Source organism: Coccinella septempunctata, chromosome 9, assembly GCF_907165205.1.
Source record: "Coccinella septempunctata chromosome 9, icCocSept1.1, whole genome shotgun sequence".
In the NCBI taxonomy this organism is placed as follows: Eukaryota; Metazoa; Arthropoda; class Insecta; order Coleoptera; family Coccinellidae; genus Coccinella; species Coccinella septempunctata.
Window position 1 is genome coordinate 13,607,516 of NC_058197.1, and position 19,762 is coordinate 13,627,277.

A 19,762-nucleotide genomic window follows, 5' to 3' on the forward strand; every position below is an offset into this window, starting at 1 on the left:
CTGTCCGAGCAATATATTTTGGTGTTGCTTATGCTTTTCAAAATATTTTCTGAGCACATTCATTCCTCCCCATTTGCTGCTCTGTCCTCGGATATCTCCTGCTATGTTTTGGTGTTGTGTTGTTACATCATAACGGAAAAGCCATACTGCAGCAGACGTTCGAGGCTACGGCAATTCTCCGTATATCTTCATATGAATTTACTTCCAAGTGTCTGTATTTTCCAGATTCCAGTGCTCTTGCATATATTCTAGAATATGCATGTCCTCTTTCAGTTCCTCCATTTGACTTATCTGCCATTTCGTTCCTTCAATTCATTCCCTCCCGTACTCCCACATAGCTTCTGCAATGTTATGGTGTTGTGTTGTTGTAACATAACGAAAAAGCCGAACTGTAGCAGTTATGTAGGAACGCGGCTTATAAATTTCGAAGATATCATATATTTCTTTTCAATTCCAGTGATGATATCAGTGAAAGATATTGATTTTGTATTCTGCTTCTTTACATTTCTTCAATGTTCATTTCACTACAGATTTTTCGTACCTTACTCTTAACTTCTATTTCATTAATTTTTCTATTAGTGTGTGCGCCAAATGAGTGCGATATAATAAGTGCGGTCAGATCATTGTGGTACCACCAGTGATGTGTTATCAGTGCGGCCATTTGTGATATAATAAGTGCGGTCAGATCATTGTGTTTCAACCAGTGAGGTGTTATCAGTGCGGCCATGTTTGGTATGATAAGTGCGTTCAGATCATTGTGGTACCACCAGTGATGTGTTATCAGTGCGGCCATTTGTGATATAATAAGTGCGGTCAGATCATTGTGTTACAACCAGTGAGGTGTTATTAGTGCGGCCATGTGTGGTATGATAAGTGCGGTCACATAATAGCGGTTCAACCAGTGAGGTGTTATAAGTGCATCAAGATCAGTGTGGTCAGATCATTGCGGTACGATGGATGTGGATGCTGTCAGATCATTGCTGTTCAACCAGGTTGGTGCTATCAGTCAGACCAGTTAAGTGGTGTATGATGGGTGCAGTCAGATCATTGCGGTTCAACCAGCGAGGAGGCGTCAGTGAGGCCAGATCAGTGTGGTCAGATCATAGCTGTTCAACGAGTGTGGTGATATATGTGCGACAAGATCAGTGCGATATGATAAAAGGATCAAGATCATTGCGGTTCAAACAGTGTAGTGTTATCAGTGCGGTTAGGTCATCGCGGTCGGAATATTGCGATATAATCTAAGAATGCAATCTCTTATTTTCTCATACCACAATATCACTCTTCTAAACTTTTTATTCAAATACAGCGAAGCTGATCATCTTTTATATTTGAAATTTCCCTTTCTGTCCGAGCAATATTTCAGATTTGGTGTTGTTTATGCTTTTCAAAATATTTTCTGAGCACATTCATTCCTCCCCATCTGCTGCTCTGTCCTCGGATATCTTCTGCTATGTTTTGGTGTTGTGTTGTTACATCATAACGGAAAAGCCATACTGCAGCAGACGTTCGAGGCTACGGCAATTCTTCATATATCTTCATATGAATTTACTTCCAAGTGTCTGTATTTTCAACCGATAGATTCCAGTGCTCTTGCATATATTCTAGAATATGCATGTCCTCTTTCAGTTCCTCCATTTGACTTATCTGCCATTTCGTTCCTTCAATTCATTCCCTCCCGTACTCCCACATAGCTTCTGCAATGTTATGGTGTTGTGTTGTTATAACATAACGAAAAAGCCGAACTGTAGCAGTTATGTAGGAACGCGGCTTATAAATTTCGAAGATATCATATATTTCTTTTCAATTCCAGTGATGATATCAGTGAAAGATATTGATTTTGTATTCTGCTTCTTTACATTTCTTCAATGTTCATTTCACTACAGATTTTTCGTACCTTACTCTTAACTTCTATTTCATTAATTTTTCTATTAGTGTGTGCGCCAAATGAGTGCGATATAATAAGTGCGGTCAGATCATTGTGGTACCACCAGTGATGTGTTATCAGTGCGGCCATTTGTGATATAATAAGTGCGGTCAGATCATTGTGTTTCAACCAGTGAGGTGTTATTAGTGCGGCCATGTGTGGTATGATAAGTGCGTTCAGATCATTGTGGTACCACCAGTGATGTGTTATCAGTGCGGCCATTTGTGATATAATAAGTGCGGTCAGATCATTGTGTTTCAACCAGTGAGGTGTTATCAGTGCGGCCATGTTTGGTATGATAAGTGCGTTCAGATCATTGTGGTACCACCAGTGATGTGTTATCAGTGCGGCCATTTGTGATATAATAAGTGCGGTCAGATCATTGTGTTACAACCAGTGAGGTGTTATTAGTGCGGCCATGTGTGGTATGATAAGTGCGGTCACATTATAGCGGTTCAACCAGTAAGGTGTTATAAGTGCATCAAGATCAGTGTGGTCAGATCATTGCGGTACGATGGATGTGGATGCTGTCAGATCATTGCTGTTCAACCAGGTTGGTGCTATCAGTCAGACCAGTTAAGTGGTGTATGATGGGTGCAGTCAGATCATTGCGGTTCAACCAGCGAGGAGGCGTCAGTGAGGCCAGATCAGTGTGGTCAGATCATAGCTGTTCAACGAGTGTGGTGATATATGTGCGACAAGATCAGTGCGATATGATAAAAGGATCAAGATCATTGCGGTTCAAACAGTGTGGTGTTATCAGTGCGGTTAGGTCATCGCGGTCGGAATATTGCGATATAATCTAAGAATGCAATCTCCTATTTTCTCATACCACAATATCACCCTTCTAAACTTTTTATTCAAATACAGCGAAGCTGATTATCTTTTATATTTGAAATTTCCCTTTCTGTCCGAGCAATATATTTTGGTGTTGCTTATGCTTTTCAAAATATTTTCTGAGCACATTCATTCCTCCCCATTTGCTGCTCTGTCCTCGGATATCTCCTGCTATGTTTTGGTGTTGTGTTGTTACGTCATAACGGAAAAGCCATACTGCAGCAGACGTTCGAGGCTACGGCAATTCTTCGTATATCTTCATATGAATTTACTTCCAAGTGTCTGTATTTTCCAGATTCCAGTGCTCTTGCATATATTCTAGAATATGCATGTCCTCTTTCAGTTCCTCCATTTGACTTATCTGCCATTTCGTTCCTTCAATTCATTCCCTCCCGTACTCCCACATAGCTTCTGCAATGTTATGGTGTTGTGTTGTTATAACATAACGAAAAAGCCGAACTGTAGCAGTTATGTAGAAACGCGGCTTATAAATTTCGAAGATATCATATATTTCTTTTCAATTCCAGTGATGATATCAGTGAAAGATATTGATTTTGTATTCTGCTTCTTTACATTTCTTCAATGTTCATTTCACTACAGATTTTTCGTACCTTACTCTTAACTTCTATTTCATTAATTTTTCTATTAGTGTGTGCGCCAAATGAGTGCGATATAATAAGTGCGGTCAGATCATTGTGGTACCACCAGTGATGTGTTATCAGTGCGGCCATTTGTGATATAATAAGTGCGGTCAGATCATTGTGTTTCAACCAGTGAGGTGTTATCAGTGCGGCCATGTTTGGTATGATAAGTGCGTTCAGATCATTGTGGTACCACCAGTGATGTGTTATCAGTGCGGCCATTTGTGATATAATAAGTGCGGTCAGATCATTGTGTTACAACCAGTGAGGTGTTATAAGTGCATCAAGATCAGTGTGGTCAGATCATTGCGGTACGATGGATGTGGATGCTGTCAGATCATTGCTGTTCAACCAGGTTGTTGCTATCAGTCAGACCAGTTAAGTGGTGTATGATGGGTGCAGTCAGATCATTGCGGTTCAACCAGCGAGGAGACGTCAGTGAGGCCAGATCAGTGTGCTCAGATCATAGCTGTTCAACGAGTGTGGTGATATATGTGCGACAAGATCAGTGCGATATGATAAAAGGATCAAGATCATTGCGGTTCAAACAGTGTGGTGTTATCAGTGCGGTTAGGTCATCGCGGTCGGAATATTGCGATATAATCTAAGAATGCAATCTCTTATTTTCTCATACCACAATATCACCCTTCTAAACTTTTTATTCAAATACAGCGAAGCTGATTTTTTTTTATATTTGAAATTTCCCTTTCTGTCCGAGAAATATATCAGATTTGATGTTGCTTATGCTTTTCAAAATATTTTCTGAGCACATTCATTCCTCCCCATCTGCTGCTCTGTCCTCGGATATCTTCTGCTATGTTTTGGTGTTGTGTTGTTACATCATAACGGAAAAGCCATACTGCAGCAGACGTTCGAGGCTACGGCAATTCTTCATATATCTTCATATGAATTTACTTCCAAGTGTCTGTATTTTCAACCGATAGATTCCAGTGCTCTTGCATATATTCTAGAATATGCATGTCCTCTTTCAGTTCCTCCATTTGACTCATCTGTCATTTCGTTCTTTCAATTCATTCCCTCCCGTACTCCCACATAGCTTCTGCAATGTTATGGTGTTGTGTTGTTATAACATACCTAACGAAAAAGTCGAACTGTAGCAGTTATGTTAGAACGCGGCTCATAAATTTCGAAGTTATATAATATTTTTCAATTTCAGTGATGATATCAGTGAAGGACAAATACTGTATTCTGCTGCTTTTTTTCACCGCAGATTCTCATTTCCTTCACCTTAACGTTAATTCGTTACATTTTTTTTTACTGTGTGTGGGCATTCGGATACGTCCGATGGACTCTGCTTCGGTCAGTGCGAAGATTGCCCCATACAAAGGTGGTTTCGAATCTACGACAGATATTGTTCTGGGGTAAGGGAGAGTCCATTACTATTCACTCTGATGGGATGGAAAAAGAAATAATGAAAGACATATTTAAAAACTTCACTTTTTAATCATTGACATGAACATGATTATACAGAAAAAATCACGTACCAATATGTCGTACGCTACAGTTTCCATAAATTAATCTCTGTTGAACTATAAGTACATTTCTACAAAATCAAATATAGATACTGGAGCAGTCTATGAAACACTTATCAGAAAAAAGGTCCGCCAAGTGAATGCTCACGAGAGCATCGAAAGACATTCAACTCGACCAGACAGCAAGGTACTTACAACAGTCACTTCATAGCACAAATTCATACTAATATTCGAGCGAAGAGATTCAAACTCAATTCAATTCCTCTTATGTACAACCCTCGGTATTTCACTAAAAACTTCTTTTTACAAATTGGTCGAAGAACGGAACAATGCAACCATCCTAAAACAATCAGTTTACAATTGCCGCGATTAGAAACTAGAACTACATAAATTTTATATACAGTATAGGTACAGGGTTGAATCAAATATAAACAAATAAACAACGTTCATAACAATTACAATAAAATATGCAAAAGAAACCAATAATAAGTCTTCACTGGTCAGGAACTCATGTGTTTAAAAAAATCAATTAGAGGAATATATTCAACAGATATCTTACGCGGTATAAATAAAACACAGGATGATACGAAAAAAAATCCAACGAAAAATTCTCTATTTTGTCCGTGGTATACACAGTCTGGATACCCACGGGACCATTCGACTCAATGCCCAAATTCAAAGGAACTTCAACTTATTAAGTTCATACCGGTATCTCTTGTTTTTCAACTATAGCGTTAGTGGTCGAACTGGCAGAACTTGGCGCACTTACACTTTCTTTTTCCGCGTTTGACGCCACGCTTATCTGCCTGTTTTGGGTCTGCTTGCTGATCAACAGGCTCGGATTCGGTATGTTCCTTATGTTCAGGTTCGGATTAGGCCTGGGAGACCGCACATTATTGACACCGGTGATCTTAAACTGCGTCTTCGTGATTTCCGTCAGTTTCGGCAACTTCGGTAGGTTGGTTTTGGAGGTCGACGCGGTAGGGTTTGGCGAAGGGCAACTCTGGATCGTGGTGGTGGCGTTTAACGAGTGCAAACTCGGTAGGTTTGGCCTTGGCGATTTCGATATGTTCTGAGCTTGCTGTTGCAGCTTGTTGAGTATGGGATGCTCCGACGCTACCTTAGACAGCATCTGGAGGTTGCTGAGATTCGTCGTTTTCTCAGGGTTAGGCTTCAAGGTACCCAGGTTCCTATTGGTGATCACCATGTTTAGACCGTTAACCGTCTTTGTGACCGTCGTGGCTGGTTTGGGGGAGCTTTCTGGGCTTTTGTTGGATAAGTCCAAGGCTCCGATGTTATCACAGACATCCGGCGTTTTTGGTATGATACTGATGCCAGATTTCAGGTTTATACTTTTTCGTATCCTATCCAGTGGTATGGTGGAAGGTAGGGGTCTCTTCTGCGCCACTTTTTCCGTCGGCGTTCTGTTGTTGGCGACCAGTTGGGATTGGGAGGTGGGAGGTATCAAGGTTATCTCCAAACTAGGTCTTTTATCCGGCATGTCCCCATCGTTCTCAGCTTTCCGTTTGAAACCGGCTTCGATTTTGCTAACGGTGAAACCAGGGGGGTATTTGTGGAGGAGTTTGGATGTGGTTTCGTCTATTTTCTCGGTTTTGGAGGTACCAGCTGGGGGAGTGCTGATCTTTCTTTCTATAGTGATCGGCGGCTGGGAGTTGTTCATCTTTGCCATGTTCTGCTTACGCTTCGCTTCCATCGTGTTCAGCTTGATCTTCTCTATGTTGTATTTCTCAGTGTAGGACTGGAAAGATTTGAGGAAAGTCTTCTGTTTTTCACTCTCCGACCTTTCTAGTTTGAACACCGGTTGGGGTTTTTCCGTGGCCCCCCACTCTTTAACCGTCGGTCTACCCTCCTTGTTCACGATCTGCACGCAGGGTTTCTTCCCATCTTTGGCGTTGTTCACCAGGTTAATCGTTATGTTTTTGATTTCGGTCTTTTTCTCGTTCGTCGGTTCGACCTTCTCCGGTTCAACGAATCTAACCTGTTTGTTCTCGCTCTCTTTCTTCTTTTCCAACTCTTTTTCCTTGTTCATCTTCAATTTTTCCTGTATCCTATCGACGATGGACTGTTTGGTCAAGTTGTTGGTCGTTGGTTGGGTCTGTACAGTTTTATCTTCGCTGCTGATGTGTTTGTGTCTGACCTGTCTCATTTGCAACAGTTTTTCCTTGTTGCTGATCTCGTACGTCTTGTCCGCGTAGTTCCTGTGGTGTTTGTGTTTGTGGCTGTTATGCGGCGTTATCTTGACCTTGAGTTTTAAATCTTCCTCTTCATTCGAGGTGATCTCAGCGTGTAGTTTCCGTTTCTTGTGAACCGATTCGTTTTTGGAATGTTTCGACTTCTTCCGTTTCTTGCTGACGTAATAGTCGCCGTTTCGCTCGTCCAGTTTCTTCTGGAGGGCCCATTCCCTGTCTCTTTTCTCCGCGAAACGTTTAATCTCTTCCTTGTCGGGTTCTACGTACTCGTACACGCATACCGATTCTTTTTCCGATTTTTCTTTCTCGGGACTCTTAGGTTTGTTCTTTTTCGTGCTTTGTAATTGGAGGTTCGCCATCAGGGTCTCCTTGTCGGAACTCTTCCCCTCCTCCGTTTGAGTCTTGGGGGTTTCGGGTTTGGGAGCGGGGGGGTTCTCCGGTGGTTTCTCCTGGACTTTGTCGATTTTTGGTTTTTCGTCTACTTGTACTATTTGGAGTTGTTTGGCGCCGGAGGTTGAGGTGGTGTTGATTATCCTTATCGGTTTTATCTTCATGGGACTGAAGATGCGGTAGAAGAACCTCATGGGTTTTTCCTGCAACAAAAGAGAGAATCGTTGTAGAGGTGGGTTTCACGTGGAAATTCTAAATCAACAATTAAGACTGTGCTTTTGGGTGTTCGAGATTTAAAACGTGATCTATACTTATATTATAAAGAGGTGAAGTTTGTAAGCTTGTGTTAGTAATTCCTGGAACTACTGAACCAATTTGGAAAATTCTTTCAAATATAGGCTATAGAGTTGATTATGATCCATATTATTTTTCAATGTGAAATAATCCTTACTAATATTATAAATAATGTTAAGGTCCATGTGTTTGTTGGTTCGCTTGTTAATATGTTCGTCTTTACATAATTCTGGAACTAGATATCTAGAGGCAGTCCCAAATTCGATGTCCAGTAAGGGAATCTCAAAAACTAGAATAGCTGGAGCAAAATCGATGACATATTGTCGAGTTCCTCTTCAGAGAAACAAAGAACGATGAAAACCGTAGCCTCCCACGATCCTTCGTTTTTGAGATATTAGCAAAGAATTACATTTTAACGATTTCGAAAAATCCTCGTAACTTTTTTGTCTTTGAAGTTACAGATTTGGAAGTTGAACCTTCTACCGGCACTTTTTACGTAGAATCCACTGACGAGCTCGTAAAATTGTTTCCTGTTGTAGATTTCGAATTATTAGGCAAAATTTTGTTCTTCTAATGCAAACTATCATTGAATTTGTTATTTTTGAATTGGAAAAAAAAACGTTGGTCAGTAGATTCTACGTATAAAAGTACTTGTAGAAGGTTGAAGTTTCAGATCTGTAACTTCGAAAACAAAAAAGTTATATATGAACTTTTCGAAATGTCAAAATCTCGATTTGTGCTTATAACTCAAAAACGAAGGATCATAGGAGGCTATGGTTCACACCATTCTTTGTTTCTATGAAAAAGAGCTAGGAAATATGTCATCGGTTTCGCCCTAGTTCTTCTAGTTTCTGAGATTTCCTTCACTGGACATCGAATTTGGGACAGCCCATATAGTGTGGAAAAGCATTTGTAATCAGGAATAAATGCAGCAGATGGGGGTCACTTTCATTTTTATTCATGCCATGCCAGTCAAAGCATGAATAAATATAAAAACCTGCCCTTATCTGCGGCATTTATTCCTGATGACAAATGCTTTTTACAGCATAGTTTTTCAACGGATATGACAGGTTTATGAAATGCGAATTTAGGCAAGAAATGAAATCTACCCGATAATGCAGAGGTTAGCAATGAGCGAATCTTTCGATAATTGAAGTTTGTTCTTTTTCGTGAGGGTTTTCGTTATGCATATATATTTTTTGACGTTGATTATTGTTGTTGATCATTGATTTTTATCACTTTTTGGTTTTATTTGAGGTTTGTTGATTTTCCGCCAGTTATCTTCCTTGAATTATTAATTATATCTTTACTAGTGGCCTTAAGCTAGTGTATTGAAAATGTGAAATTCCCAGTGTTTATTAGTTTTTTTTGTTTGTTTCCACATAACGAACCAGATGTTCGATTTTGATGGGGATTTCATTAGAGTATAGAGAATTTATTCAAGGAGGTTTTCGTGTTAAATTCCTCCGTAATGAAAAGATTACTAGAGATATTGATTTTACATAAAAAATTTGTAAATGAAGCCATTGTCTTTAGGCTTCAATGACCAACGCTGAGGAAACTGTAAGAGATACAGGATATTGATTAGGTACAATTTCATAGAGCTCGAAAAGTGCTATCAAAAAGTTCAAGATGGCATACCTATATTCTAACCTACTAAAACCAACTTTAACATTATCGATCCAATCCAAAATTATGTTAAATTTGAAGAGGGCTTTGTACTAGCATGGGATGAATGTGTCTCTTATCTGCGCCATTCATTCCTAATGAAAAATGCTCTTAACAACGTAGTCTTTTGAACATTTCGCGAGATATGGCAGGTTGAAGGAAAGCAAATTTAGGCAAGAAATAAAATCTACCCGAAAACGCGTTTACACGTGAATAATACTTCGTCTTTTGGGAGGAGAAATATCTAAGGAAGGCTTGAGGCTGAATTTTACTCTTCAAGTCTTCAAAGAGTTTTTTCTAATTTCAATATGAATTTAACTTAAGCGGAGTAAATCACTGTGTTGAAATTAGCCCTAAATGCCTGAGATTAAGGTCTAGACTCTAGAGACATCTCCAACCTCCAACGCATCCGATCCGGATCCTCCAGATAGCCATATATATACATCGGATCGGCCGTGGAACCGGTACAGATGAAAAAGAGAAAATGCATGCCCATACGCGGATCGCCGATCTAAATGTTCGCGGTAACCGAAAAAAAAGCGCGCGCTTTCATGTCCATACGTTCGCGCCCGAGTAAAACAGACGTATCGACGGGTTGTGCCGGGACCGTTTCTAAAAATAGTACCGGAGATCGCATCCGAAAGGTCATATCCGACCATTCGCGAAGCGTTAATTGTCATAACAGCCTCATTTACATTTCTATGGCTCGTCGGTCGGTTGACATATGCGCCTCTTTAACTACCGGACGGCTCTGCGTGCTACGTGAGCTGAATGTCCGAGATAGGGATGTGTAGTTCGTTCAATTTCGAGGAACCAGATCGATCTAGATCCATTGCTGAGAAGACCCGGTTCAAAAGACCCGTTCAATTGACCCATTGGTTCTTTTAGGTAGTTGGGTTTTGGGTTGTGATCCAAACATTGCGCATGGTTCGAATTCGGCTCCGTAGTCCCGTCTCGATCAGTTCACTGTTCTGTTAGGAATTTCACTTCAGTTTAGTTCAGTTGAATTAAATTTTGATAGAATGGAATATGGATGCTTCTTTAGTTTTAAACAGCTGTGTTTTGTGGGCCATAATATTTTTGATCGGCTGAAAATAGTTGGTTGAGGTCAAATTCGTGAGAGAACCGAGAGAAATATTGACCCCAGTGTAGAAAAAATTCAAAAACCAAAAGTCTTTCGAAAGGAAATGGATATCGGACGATTCAAATTTTGAAATGGAGACGTCAATCATTGATTTACAGGTTCGAAATTCGTGAGATCTAGTCTCATTAATTTCGTCAAAAACTGAAATTTTTGAAATCAAGATTATGTTATTGCTGCGAATCCAAATATTTTCCTCAAATTAATCTGAAAAAAAGTTGTAGAATTGACCAATCACTTAAAATTTACTTTCATCAATATAGCCATAATAACAGAAATTTCTACTAGTCCTAGTTCCTAAATCTATCATACTTTCTTCAACAAGGAGCCGTTGATTCACTTGCGGAATGCAAGTAATATAAGTTCATTTTATTACGACTACCATCTGTTTCCTTTGGGTCAGTCTGAAACCCGTCTAACTATTCGGGTACCTGGGTCATGAAGAGACGGAATTATGAATCATTCTTTTGATTCCAGATCTTCCGATCTCCAGATCCCATATCGATTTTGTGGGTCGCATGGAGCCGTTTGGCTCATTCGACCCAGTTGAACGAACGGGTCATTTTTCGGGTGAAGAACTGAACGAACCATTGGTTCTAACGAACCGGGTCTTTTGATTCGTTCGTTCGTGAACGACACATCCCTAGTCCGAGACATTCGGGTTTCTCTTTCGGGATCGGGACGACGGAGGGAAACGTATCGATCGCTCGAGATTTGACGTGAGCGCGGCCATTTCGACTGTCAGAGTTTGACAGATCGAGCATAGAGTGACGTCTTCTGGTAATTGTCAAAATCGGGCGATGGAATGGGGGGCACAGAGTTAACCTTGTAGCGAATTCTATCGCACTGGATCACAGAACATCAAATTTTGAATAGAATATGTCGAAATTGGGGAGTGTTTTTGACTTTTTTATAAATACACGTTTAGGTCAGTTTGACAAAAGTGACGGGCAAGGGTGGGCAGAACATCGATTCGACTCATTGACCAAGAGTAGTGTTTTTGGCCTCTGCGTATTCATGAAATTAATTTTATCATCGTTCGGGCAAATCGGTTTTATATCACGCTAATTTCCATGCGTAATTGAGGGGTTTGTCGAGTGTTTCCTATGACGGGTGGAGTATACAGGGCGAGTCTTTGGCTCGTACAGATATTTTGACAGTAGATTCTTGAGGTCAAAAGAAAACTTTTTTTCATGCAATTGTTTTCGAATCGAAAAACCATAAAAAATGTTTTTTCGGTTTCATCCCACCAACGGTTCCATCGAATGAAATGAATTTTGGAATATTTTTTCATTTATTTGATGAATCTTTTTCGAACACAAGATACAACCCACGTCTTCTAGTTTTCTTTCATCATGACCATTACGTATCACAAAAATACCATACTAATTCAAAGAACCCAACTCTTGAAACTAAGTTGAACGCTATCTAATGAATATTCGAACATTTTGTAAAATAAAAGTGATCTTCATATTTTCTCGTATAATGCGCCGTTTTCGAGTAATTTGATGTTCAAAAATTGAAAAGTATCTGTAGAATTTGAAAAATTGGGTACTGTTAAAAAGATCCAAAGATGTGTAGTGTCACATCTAGCTAATTATTCTGGTAATTTTGGCACAGCTCATTATGAAAACTTAAATTGGCTATATCTTTTCATCAGGGCCGAATTGGAAAAAATGGTATAGAAAAAAGTGTTTCAGATATCGATTGAAATTTATTTTGGGAGGATTTTGCATCTCTTCATAAACTTTTTAGGGTTTTCACTCCCAATCTCTGAAACAAAATCAATTAAAAATGAAATCAACGATTTGCTCCCTAAAAAGTTTATGAAGAAAAAAAGTGTTTCTTTCTACGTCAAGAATCTACTGTTAAAATATTTGTACGAGTCAAAGACTCACGCTGTAGTGGTGTTTTTTGAATGGCAACAAGATCTTGTGACCACAACATGTATTACAAAATTTATGTTCAGGCTGTCTTAAATTAGATGCTCACACAGAGCAGCATCTCATGAACTTAAAAAAAAAACATCCTCCTCAAGAATCCTCGATCTCTTTGTTCGATATTTCAAGATATCAGAAAACAGATCATAGCTATACTGATTTCTTCTGGAGTTACTGCAAAATGAGTGTTTAAAATGTCTCGGTTTATGTTCCAGATATTCGAAAAATTCCGAAACATTTTTTTAAGCAAATTTTAAGTGTTATGTGATAGGTACTCATAACGGATCATAGAAGTTAACTGCCATTTCAGAGATGTAGAGAAGAATTGGCGTTTTCGCAGTTTAGCAAATTCGTCGACAAGCATCTTGTTACCAGTTTTTCACAAATGACATCTGTTTCGAAGAAATTGCGTTTTTCTTCTTCATTCTTGTAATAGGACACCTTATACAGTGACTCGTACAATATTTTAAGAGTATAAATTCTTGAGGTAACTCAACTTTTTTATAATGCGCTGTACCACCCATGGAAAAACAAAATTGTCTTCAGGATAACTATCTGAATCTGTGACACTGAGAACTGAGAATAACGTTTTCGACAGCCTGTATCTTTTAAACCGAGCCGATACGGAAAAAATGGTAGAGGTAAAAAGTGTTTCTTTTGACCTCAAGAATCTACTCTTAAAATAAGTGTACCAGTCAAAGACTCGCCCTATAAGTATAAGTTTTCTTCGCGGAGACTTTAATACAAGCGCAAAAGACCTCTCGTCTTCACCACTTCAAAGCTCTTTTCCTATTCTCTCCATTCAGTTCCGGTACTGAGCATTCAGATATGAATAATTTCCAAGTCGTTCAACGCCGTCCTCCCCAAGGGACAATAGGCATCATTCCGTTTTCGGGGACTTCCACCGACCGCGCGTCGAACAAACACTTAATTCCAACAGATCCGATCACAATAGATCGTATTTGTCAGTACGAGCGTTCTCGCTCGACCCATTTACATACAAAAGCCGAGGGCGATGGGACTGGACGATAACATGGCGTGAAAGAGAGGCCTTCGGTGCCATAATGCCCTCTGATTTACACTTTTTTTTTTGAGTGTATGGAATGCCAACACCGAGTGACTTTGTTTATAGGGAATGGGCAAGGTGGTTTTCTTCTACTGGTGGTTATCAGTGATAAAATAATAATTAACCTATAAACATATATACGAAGCTTTAGGCCTTAGACTCAACATTGACAAAACCAATATCTTGGTGAATCCGAAAGAAAGCCTTAAAACAGATATCAGCCTGGAGGATGAAACTCTAGAACAGGTCGAGAAGTTCAAATACTTGGGAAGCTTCATAAATACTAGGGCTAACCTAGACACGGAAATACACAACCGTATCAATTCAGCATCAAGGGCATTCTGGAAGCTAAAGGACAGAGTATTTCAGAATCACCACCTCAATCTGAAGACCAAGACAGCTGTTCACAAAGCAGTGGTCCTCCCAACGCTTCTTCACGGAAGCGACAGCTGGACTCCCTACAGAAGACATATTAAACAGCTTGAACAAACGCAACAACGTCATCTAAGACAGGTCGAGCAGTTTAAATACTTGGGAAGCTTCATAAATACTAGGGCTAACCTAGACACGGAAATACCAAACCGTATCAGTTCGGCATCACGGGCATTCTGGAGGCTAAAGGACGGAGTGTTTCAAAATCACGACCTCAATCTGAAGACCAAGACAGCTGTTTATAAAGCAGTGGTTCACCCAACGCTTCTTTACGGAAGCGAAAGCTGGACACCCTACAGGAGACATATTAAACAGCTTGAACAAACGTAACAACGTCATCTAAGTCGAATAATGCACATGAGATGGTTCCACAAAGTTTCGAATGCGAAAGTCTTGCAGCGCGCGAGTTGTATATCCATTGAGACTCAAGTAACGAGGGCCCGACTCGGATGAAGCGGCTACGTTCTGAAGATGCAAGACACAAGACTCCCCAAAATAGCTCTGTATGGCGAATTTACAGAGGGAGCTCGGAAACCAGGAGGCCAGTATATAAGCGGTTTAAGGATGCACTGCATCAATTCCTAAAATCAGTTAATGGCAATCATAACAGGGAACAACTAGCGTTAGACAGATCACAGTGGAAGTCTTTGGTCCACAGTTATGATGGAGACTGGAGAAGAATAAAGAGGCGGCCAGATCTGGTTGGTGACTATCCATGCCCTGAGTGTGGAAGGATCTGTAGGTCACTGTTGGGTCTCTTCAGTCACAGGAGGGCACACAGTCGCAAGTAGCCCTAAGAAATTGTAAGTCTGATCTCACCGATAGTCTGGTTTTTGAGTCTTTTTGTAGATTTATACTCGGTAACGAGATTCAGCATTCATTCATTCATTGCTGTATCCCGTTACCGAGAATAGATCTACAAAAAGACATAAAAAAGAACAGACTTATAATTTCCCAGGGCTGATTGCTACTGTATGCCCTCCTGTGACTGAAAAGACCCAACCGTGACCTACAGATCCTTCCACACTCAGGGCATAAATAGTCACCAACCAGATCTGGCCGCCGCTGTATTCTTCTCGAGTCTCCATTATAACTGTGCACCATAGACCTCCACTGTGATCTGTCTAAATCTAGTTGTTCCCAGTTATGATTGGCATTAACTGATTTTAGGGATTGATGGAGAGTATCCTTAAACCGCTTATACTGGCCTCCTGGTTTCCGAGCTCCCTCTGTGAATTCGCCATACTGAGCTATTTTGGGGAGTCTTGTGTCTTGCATCCTCAGAATGTGGCCGCTCCATCTGAGTCGGGCCCTCGTTACTTGAGTCTCAATTGTTGTACAACTCGCACGCTGCAAGACTTCTGCATTCGAAACTTTGTGGAAACATCTGATGTGCATTATCTGTCTTAGATGACGTTGTTGCGTTTGTTCAAGCTGTTTAATGTGTCGCCTGTAGGGCGTCCAGCTTTCGCATCCGTAAAGAAGCGTTGCATGGCAGGACCACTGCTTTGTAAAAAGCTGTCTTGGTTTTCAGATTGAGGTCGTGACTTTGAAACACCAGGAGGCCAGTATAAGCGGTTTAAGGATACACTACATCAATCCCTAAAATCAGTTAATGCCAATCGTAACTGGGAACAACTAGCGTTAGACAGATCACTGTGGAGGTGTTTGGTCCACAGTTATAATGGAGACTCGAGAAGAATACAGCGGTGGCCAGATATGGTTGGTGACTATCCATGCCCGGAGTGTGGAAGGATCTGTAGATCACTGTTGGGTCTCTTCAGTCACAGGAGGGCACACAGTCGCAAGTAGCCCTAAGAAATCATAAATTTGATACCGATAGTCCGGTTTTTTAGTCTTTTTATAGATTTACTATCTGTAAAGAGATTCAGCAATGAAATTAGTAATTCCGAAAAGAGTTAACCGGCGGAAAAAACGAAACATCTCTTCGGAACTCCGAAACAGGTTCTCATCCGCGAGATGGGAAAACGGAAACCGTCAGCCTAGACAATTTCCATAATAGACGAACAATTAGCGACACAAGGAGGTATTGATCAGTGGCGGCCGTGCCTAACGTCAGAAGCCGCGTCCTTGAACCCAACCGGAAAACCAATTTTTCACGATTAGAGAGCGACGTCATTGGCCTACGGTGTATGTGCGGAGATAAAGAGGCGCTTTTTACGAGTTGAGTGAACAGGAGAACCGGGAGGCGGTGTACACTCTCTTTATTGATTTGTTCCGCTCGCGTATCATCCGGTAGGGACTAACAGCAGTATCGATGTTGACCACGAATTTTTCGTGGATGAATCCGGACCAAAGTTGGCTCGAAATTTCGAAGTCACAGGTATTTGGAATCGAGTTATCACGATTGATTTGAGGAGTAGATTTGGTAGATTATTTTCCATTCGCACACGAAATGATTGATTGTTTATAGAGCCACTCGAATGCTACCGAAAAAGTGGCACTATAATGTTTTCATTTCAACATCCTAGCACAAATACAAACGGAGATAATGATCAATGTTGAAATCGCCCAAATTTCAATTTTAGCCTATTTAACTCGAAAATGAAAGAAATGAATTTGATGGCATTAACGGTTTCCCGAAAAAAGGTAACACCAATGTGGCCTTCATTTTCCTCTATCTCTTGGGTTGAAAAGTTGTAGTTCAGGCATCACCAATTTTGCCCATCCTGTACAGGGTGGGCAAATTTCGATGTTTTAGCACTACATCTTTTAAACCAGTGGAGATAGACAAAATCTGATACCCCATTCTCGTTCTCTTTTTCTGAGAAACTAACAAGAGTAGTAGTCATTTTTGGCCACCTTCTTTTGTTTTCCAGTAATAAGCGAAAATTGGAAAAATGGCGATTTCAATATAAATTTATATCTCCGCTAATACTGATGATAGAGCTCTGAAATCGAAACATTATATAGGCACTTTTTTATGTAGAATCCAGTGGCGTGCTTGCCTTTGTAGCAGGATTTTTAATTACGAAGCTATGACCCAAAGTTATGTTTTTTTAAATGGGAACACTAGATTTCTGTGCAATTTTTTGAAAGCTTAATTTTTACTGATTTCAAGAATATATAACATCATATTGTTTGAATCAATATAAATAATAGAAAATGGTCAAAAACTTTTTTTCTCCATATTTCTATGGTTTCAACTTTTGACGAGCACAGAATAATAGAGCTTCCTATAATAAGAGCAGTCTCCTTCCGGCAATGTCATTCTTTCTATGCTTTTTACTAATTTTCACAAAATTTGAGTCTTGGAAAAATTGAGTAAGAAGCATAGAAATGAAGAGACTAATAGAAGGAGACTGTGATAATTGGGAATTCAAAACAAGCGATACGCCCTCTGGTGGCTATTTTTGTAAATAAAAAGTTAAGGCACTTTTGTCATTTGTTTGTTTACAACATAGACCTAATAAAATAAAATGTATTATTAGGTCTATGGTTTACATCGAGGAACGTAGAACAATGACGTAAAGGCATTAACTTTTTACTTCGAACTGTCACCACTATGTCGCCGCAATCTACATTTGAATTCCCAATAATAAGATGCTCTATTTTTCTCTTCTCATCAAAAGTTAAAACCATAGAAATATTGAGAAAAAAGGTTTTTGACCATTTTTATTATTTATATTGATTCAAACCATATGATGTTATATATTTTTGAAATCAGTAAAAATTAAGCTTTCAAAAAATTGCACAGAAATCTAGTGTTCCCATTTAAAAAAACATAACTTTGGGTCATAGCTTCGTAATTAAAAATCCTGCTAAAAAGGCAAGCACGGCACTGGATTCTACTTAAAAAAGTGCCTGTATAATGTTTTAATTTCAGAGCTCTATCATCAGTATTAGCGGAGATATAAATTTATTTCGAAATCGCCATTTTTCCAATTTTCGCTTATAACTCGAAAACAAAAGAAGGTGGCCAAAAATGACTACTACTCTTGTTAGTTTCTCAGAATAAGAGCACGAGAATGGGGTATCAGATTTTGTCTATCTCCTCTGGTTCAAAAGTTGTAGTGCTAAAACATCGAAATTTGCCCACCCTGTACAAGATGTGAACAAAATCCTGTTTAGATATTCAAAAAAATGTTCCTCTAAAGTTCTCAAAGAGCAACTCTTCTAGCAATAAATCTCGAAAATTATCTACTTCGATGCAACCGTTCGAAATTTTCAACTGACCCCATATTTTTTGGGCTTTTTCGACGGTCAATTTTTGACACGCGTATCTCCCAGGAAAACTTTCCTACATCTTAATCTGATACAGATTCTAAAAGAGCAACTCTTCTAGTAATAAATCCCGAAATTTCATCGACTTTCGTACGACCGTTCGGTCTTGACGATTTTTTAACTCTTCCCATCTCTTTGGGAATTTTTGAGAGTCACCTTTCTACACGCGAATCTAAGAAAAATCATCTTGAATCTAAATGTTATACATATTCTAGAAGATCAACTCTTCTAGAGATAAATCTCTAAATTAAACGACCTCGGTACAGTGGCGTTTCCAGTCTGTAGAGTATAAAAAAAATACAGGGTGAGTCTTGACTCTCACTTCTTGAGGTCAAAAGAAACACTTTTTTTTTACAATTTTTTCCCAATCGGCTCGGTTTAAACGATACAGGCTGTTGAAAACCATAAAAATGTTATTTTCCATTCTATCTTATAAACATCTTACTGCATTTTTTTTGCTGATTTCGAATACGAGTTCATATAAGCGAGTTATTCAGACTCATTGAAAATGACCATTTCTCAATTTTCGTCCATAACTCAAAATCTATGACCGTTAGGCTGGATCTTATTTCAGAATTGGAATAGTAAGGAAAAAAGAGCTCGAGAATGTGCCATCCGTTTTCTTCTAGCTGCTATAGTTCTCGAGATCCCTTCATTAGACAACGAATTTTGCCCACCCTGTACACTCATTTCCAATTTTACTCGAAACACCGTACTTTCGTTTCATTTTTTGTTCAAAAGGGTTGATGTATGCAGGTTAGACCTTTATACTGATGCGTAGCTTGAAACTATGGAGTGTAGTGAAAGAAAACCTATTGATATCCCACTTGAAGGTCTGCAAGTCAGAACTGCGTCCGATATAACACAGAGTTAGAAGTTTTTTTAATTTTTTCCCCGTTTTTTCAATTTTCTACTGAATAACCACTGGTATATCTATGGGAGATGATTCCCCAATATAAGGGTCCTGTAGCGTTCCTTGAACAACTGAAGAATAGAAGAATCATCACTTGGAAGACTGGACCTGGTCGAAAGGCCCTCCCAGTCAAAAGCAAGATTTGGGTATTATTAATTTGAGTACTGAAGGCATTTCTAACGACGAGGGTGATCCTCCACCAAGATCAGCAGAAGATTTTTGACGCAGAGATGATATTCCTCCCAAAGCAATTGAAAAACAAGTTATGTACCTATGATTATTTATTTTTTTCTTCAGTCATCATCAAGTCTTGAAATAAGTTTGGATGAAGGCTTTATTATTCGCCTTTTTTCTCGTTTTCTGCTCTGTTTCTTTGTTTCAGATATTATTTCGAAATGGAAAGAGGATAAAGACATTTTTATGTCAATGGAAAGGAAGCCCTTCAGTATTTAAAGCTTATTCTGTAAACAAATTTGTCATCACTACACTTCTCACGGGGAGACAGGGTTTTTTTACTGAGGTTTTTCCCTAAGCTCTTGTATCATACTCTAAATTGTATGGTACC

The 19,762-nt window shown here is 39.4% G+C and overlaps 1 protein-coding gene across 3 annotated transcripts in view; it reads right to left on the reverse strand.

Moving 5' to 3' along the window:
* Window positions 1–4,849: 4,849 nt before the first annotated feature.
* The window catches only part of LOC123319817 (protein suppressor 2 of zeste-like), a 114,654-nt gene continuing 99,741 nt past the window's right edge, over window positions 4,850–19,762 (reverse strand). For all 3 annotated transcript variants that reach the window (XM_044906766.1, XM_044906768.1, XM_044906765.1), the window contains one exon: window positions 4,850–7,701. In XM_044906766.1, coding sequence (XP_044762701.1) covers window positions 5,599–7,701 — 2,103 coding nt within the window. In that variant the 3' untranslated portion in view covers window positions 4,850–5,598. The remainder of the gene's footprint in view (window positions 7,702–19,762) is intronic.